Here is a 5,790-nt window from a genome sequence, read left to right as displayed (position 1 = left end):
AAGAGTGGTGGAAATTCACTAAGTGAGTACCAACATTTTAGGTTAGGTTTTTGAAATTTTTGTTTTTCGGAATTTACAATTTGTGTTACAACAAAATCTGTATTATTAGATTGCACAAAAGTAAAAACTTTCAGATAATTCTAACATTTCATTTAATTAATGATTGAGTAACGGTTTAAAACGAATATTACACACGTGTTCTAATTATAGCAATTTCACACTAAGAGCATGTAATAATACACATACATATATTTATAATTTAAATGAGGAAATTCAACTAAAAATTGCAAAATTCTAATAAGAATTGTCAAAACATCAGAAAATTGGATTCAAATTATAAGGGTGAAGGCAAAATTAAAAACAGACACATCTTCAAACTAACGACATAGAATCAAACAACAGAACATAAGAGAAAACAGAGTTAACTATGCCGTTAGGCCAACATATAAAATTGTAAAAAATAAAAGAAAAATGTATTCAATACAAAAGCATATATAAATATAAAATGGAAAAGAGATGGTAAGGTAGCACAGAGGACCAATTGAAGGATCTAGCGATTATAGGTCAGAATCGGACTCGCCGCGATCACCGTCTTCCAGATCCGAGACCCCAGCAGTTTCAATTTTGGGAACTGAAACCAAAGAATAAGTATAACATACAAACTGAAAAGAAGTATAAAGACTTAATGGAAAAACAATCAATTACCTGTCGGATCTCTGAGAATATGATCACACTTGCAGGTATGCTCAGTGTATACCAACGGAACGAAACGCCCACAGAAGCAAAATCTATACTTTGTGCCCTCTACACTGAAAGGAAAGAAAGAAACATAAGTGCATAGAAAGCAGCAAACGTACTGAGAGACATTATTACAGTCAAAATCAAAACAAAGAAAAGAGGCAACGTGTGATGGAAAGTGAGAACAAAGTAATATCATCTTACCCGATACGTATCTGCGATCCACACTGCACGTGTGTACATTTCGGTGGCAGGGAATCTGAGGAAGGCGACAAATGCAGGCTGATGAGATCATAAAGTTCATCAGCGCGCTGACATAGTGAAGTCCGGGCCTCCGGAAGTTCCGCATTCGATGCTACAGACAGATGGACGACCTCGGCGCTCGAACCAGCTTCCTCTAGTTGTAGCACTTGCGATAACGCAGAATAGAATCCCACGGCAGTACTCAGACTCAGAAGTTTCGAATGAAATTCCGCATAGAAAAACACCTGAATGGAGCCCTCCTAGGCATGTTTACAAATAAGCAAACAAAAATAAAATAAAACTTTTAATTTAGAAATTTGTTAAATTCCATAACTTATCATATACCTATGGCAACTTAATATCAACACCCAAGGCACTAAATTGTTCAATAAATCCGATAATAGTTTCTCCTAATTTAAGTGAAAAAACAAGAACAAAACAGCCAGGATATTGATATCTACGTTGTCGTGCTAGTAGGTGTAACACAACGAAATATTGATAATTCACATCTATTCCAAAATTAAGCCGACACAATCTGATAAACGTTTCCAAGAAATTGACAGGGTTTATATCCCATATAAAAAGACAATGAATTCCCGCACGACGCTCAATACACGCCAACCGAGAGCTCAAACTTTCGCTAAAAGATAGCACGGAAGTAGAGCAAGAATAGAACTTAAATTGACAAATCTTCCTGGAAGTTCCCTCTTGAATAGCAGAATTAAAAACAAAGGGCGATAAATCAAAATCTGAAACACACTGTTCAAATTCCGATGGCAATATATTCTCATCCGCGTTCTTAATCAAGAGATCGTGAACCACCTCATCACTTAACGAGGAAACCGAAGAATTATCACCATAAATGGAAGAAAGCAAAAACTGATCAGGGTCAGAATTTACTTAAAAATTAGCGGAAAATGTCAATTCTACAACTCACGAAACGCAAATGAAATGAAGTATGAAGAATGGTAAAATCGACACAAAAGATGTAATATGAGACTCACCATAAATGATGAACGTAGCAGAAGTTACAGATAAATCCAGTGCAATGTTTTGTTCAAAAAAATAGTCTTCGTATCGAATAATGGAAGCAGAAGCGACAGAAGAACTATCGGACTCCATGGTGACACAAAGACTGAGAGGTCGCGATGCAAATACGGGTTCAGATGCATGATGATATCATAAGAAGTCTGCTGACAATCAAGAAGTTCTACAGCAAAGAAAAGACAAAAGACATGAATAGTAAAGATTTCAAGAAATACTCACCATGACTCATGTAGTAACACCAACATAGTTATCACAATACCATCACACAAAATTCAGACACATATTCATTATTAAGCAGAAACTATCTTTCACCCCACTGAAAATGTTTCATTATCTGGGCGATATTTGAAAATGAATCGTTAGAAAGAGTATTACTACATTTAAAAAGTTTGCAATAAACAAGGCTATAATTGATTTAGTACAACACAGTTACCCCTTGAGTTTATCAAGGAAATTTTCAGCGGGGACGATGACGATTTTAAGAAGGGAGGTTTGTTACATCCCAAAATTTAGAAATTTTATGTAACCCTTATAACTAAGCATAATCTACCTTATCATACATGGCATAGGATAAGGCCAGCACTTTCGAACTAGCTTATCACCGATCTTCTCTCAATTCTAACCCATACATGATAACCGACTACGGTCGATAAGAAAGAAACCATAAGGTACTTAAAAGATTTACCATGGAGAGGTAACCTTTCAGAGAATACCGATGTGCGGTCATTTAAAATCTGTAATGCTAAACTCACTCGTTATAAAATAATTATAGATCGTTAAACATACGAATGTATTTATACTTTCAACAAATTAAAACAATAACAAAATCAAGTGAAAATCATGTAAAGTGTGAATACACGCGTGTGTTTAAATTAAGTAATCTCTATTATATTTACATACACTAATTCATCATTACTAGTGGACCACTTAGTCGAATAAGAGGTATATGGTCAGGCAAAATGTAACTAAAAGTGTCTATGGGTAGTGCAACACTCAATTCGCAATCCTGAAAAACAGAGAGATTGAGATGCGCGACAACCGATCATCGCGACCCGCAGACTCTATTAGTCATCGCGTACGATAGCGTGGTTCGCGCGTATCAAATAACATATTAATGAATTTAAAGCAAATGTAAGCGAACACCGGAAGTCTCAATAGACAAGATACTAAAAATCCCCACTTAAGAATATTGTAACTTAATACTAATAATTATTTGAAATCTAATTTTAAGAAGTACGTGACTCGTTGACAAAGTGATCAAACATGAACTGAACGTGACTCGTTGACAAAGTGACCAAACATAAACTGTACGTGACCTATTCAAATCTCAAGTGTATAAAGCCACTATGCTACCCTTAATAGTCGTCTTTAGTTCGTAGCAGTCACACTGTCAACTTAAAACTTCAATTGTACGAACCACTTGGAAAAAGTCGCAATCAAATCGACAAACGTGACATAGTCCTTAATGAAGAACCACATTGTGTGAGGTCGCCTACTTGTATTTTCCATCGTGAAATAGTGCGAAATGCTAAGTGTAAACTAAGTCCCTTCCGCCCACGGTCGTTGTATACGTTGATTTTCGAATATTTCGTGAGCTTTAAATAAAAACACCCGGTAGAATTCCGTCGCTATTCTTCAAATCATCGGGGACATCATCGACACTACAAATCTTCTCTTGCTCTTTCAAGACTGAAAGGTAGCGTAAGTTTTATAAATCTTTTATTGTAAATTAATTGTATGTTCTTATATTATAATAAATGTACCAATAACTTGTGAAAATTGCCATATTTTTGAGTTTTTAATAACACGCAATCCACATAGGATTGACGAGTGACAACAATCCTATATTAAATAATTATTCAGGCTTTACCACCCAGACTCAACCAGCCCTTTAACCTCCCTCACCTATCCCATTAACATACTACCCTCGCCTTTTGCTCGGGACGTAACACCTGTATCTTTGGAATTGTAAACTTCTACATTCTGTTTCTCGAAACTGGATTTTTTTAAATTATACATTTTCTTGTTTTAATTTAGAAACACTTCATCTCAGGATCAAAGTTTTTTTTATCTTCCAATGGTGATTTCGATTTTACAGAATGTTACTTCGTTCTCCTGAAAATTCCGCGTTTGTTCCTTATCTTGTTCTGTACTGCAGTCCTTCATTTAAGAATGACATTGGAAATGAAAAGATTACGATACAAATACAAAACAACTTTGTCATTTGGTTGAGAATAATTTCATTTGAAGGCATAGTTCTACCGTAGTCTATTGTTTGGTGCCAAACGCCAGTAGGGCCAGAATTGTTCAATTTCTCAGACTTCCAATTTGATGCAATAAAGAACTGTCTACAGAAGTTATTTCAAGTTAAAAAATAAACGTCATTGCTGAAATTGATTTTTAAATTTAAAGAAAATGCTCCGAGTACTAGACGATACTTATACTTATTTGAAAGTTCGCCTAGCGCAATCTTCTAAAGTTAGTTACAATTAACAATGGAAATTTTCAATAAATGTATTCAAGCTCTATAACCTCAAAATTGAATTGTCTCACTTTACGCAATAAATACTAGCATCAATTGTTTTCTAAAAAATATTCCATTGTAGTATTTTTATAGTAGAACTATAGTACTACATTTTGAGCTTAAAGCGTGAGTCAAACAGCTTCAATACGTTTTAATATAATTTTTTTAATTTCATTCGTAAATATGACAAACTTTCACTTCTTTCAAATAATAATTAAAAAATCGTTGACAGTGTAATATTTTCTTGACCAATATACCAGACGTCTTGATATTTTTATGTCTGCTATATCAATATCGTAAATATCGATATTCTCCTTTCGATATTACATCACTAGGGCTATGTGTACAGAAATTTCAAGACGAATTTCATGACGAAGGGGCTCTATATATCGAAAATTTTGTACTATTAGCTGGATATTTTCTGTAAATGTTTTGTACCATTCACAGGGGTTGAAGCCTTGACATCTTTCTTACAATTATTTATTAAATATATTTTGCTAATTAACAGCTGAACATATATTTATTTACAGCGAACAGGAAGCCCATTTGAGTAAACATTTCAATTGAAGTTAAGTTATAAATTTTAAACTACTGTAACCGAAAATTTTACTTTCAATTCATATTGACTTATTATACCTTATAAAAATACATTTTTATACAAGATAACAGTGTGATTTTGAATTTATAAATATTTAAAGAATTGTGGGTAGACATGACGGTTAAAAGAAATAGAAAATATTTCATGAAAAACAACCAAATCAATGGGCTCTAACATGTGTGTCAGAAGTGCTCCGTCCTCTTTTCCCAAATATATACGTGCTTTTCTTTACGTTTGTAGGTTTAATCCTTCAATTCAAAGGATGAGGTACTCGAGAAATTTATAGAAGATAACATAAGATATTGAGTAAAAATTTCCAGGCCACTTTCCTTCCATTAGTTTCTAGGTTCTTCAATAGAATGTTATATTTTAAAATTTAGATCTTTCAGACCATCCAGATACAACAGATTTTTGAGATTTTCAAAACAGACACCAAAAATAATTTTGTGAGACTTTATGAATCTATACGTTTCATGAAATTCTGTGTCGAATGATATATACTTTGATGAGACCATTTTTTGACACCTTATATATATATATTCGGTTCGGTTTTGATTCCTCTAGAATCAAACCGAAGGGCCTATGACAAAGCCACCAAACGCGTCCTCGGGTTGCGGATAGAGGGTCCCTGTACCAAGGG

The 5,790-nt window shown here is 34.1% G+C and overlaps 1 protein-coding gene across 3 annotated transcripts in view; it reads right to left on the bottom strand.

The window, feature by feature from the left end:
* Positions 1 to 200: 200 nt before the first annotated feature.
* LOC117169323 overlaps positions 201 to 5,790 on the bottom strand; it is a 34,381-nt gene continuing 28,791 nt past the window's right edge. For all 3 annotated transcript variants that reach the window (XM_033355650.1, XM_033355649.1, XM_033355651.1), the window contains exons 3-6: positions 1,986 to 2,191; positions 943 to 1,241; positions 706 to 809; positions 201 to 631 (exon numbers count right to left, since the gene is read on the bottom strand). In XM_033355650.1, coding sequence (XP_033211541.1) covers positions 558 to 631; positions 706 to 809; positions 943 to 1,241; positions 1,986 to 1,988 — 480 coding nt within the window. In that variant the 5' untranslated portion in view covers positions 1,989 to 2,191 and the 3' untranslated portion in view covers positions 201 to 557. The remainder of the gene's footprint in view (positions 632 to 705; positions 810 to 942; positions 1,242 to 1,985; positions 2,192 to 5,790) is intronic.

Source organism: Belonocnema kinseyi, chromosome 3 (assembly GCF_010883055.1).
Source record: "Belonocnema kinseyi isolate 2016_QV_RU_SX_M_011 chromosome 3, B_treatae_v1, whole genome shotgun sequence".
In the NCBI taxonomy this organism is placed as follows: domain Eukaryota; kingdom Metazoa; phylum Arthropoda; class Insecta; order Hymenoptera; family Cynipidae; genus Belonocnema; species Belonocnema kinseyi.
This window is presented reverse-complemented; position numbering and strand designations above follow the sequence as displayed.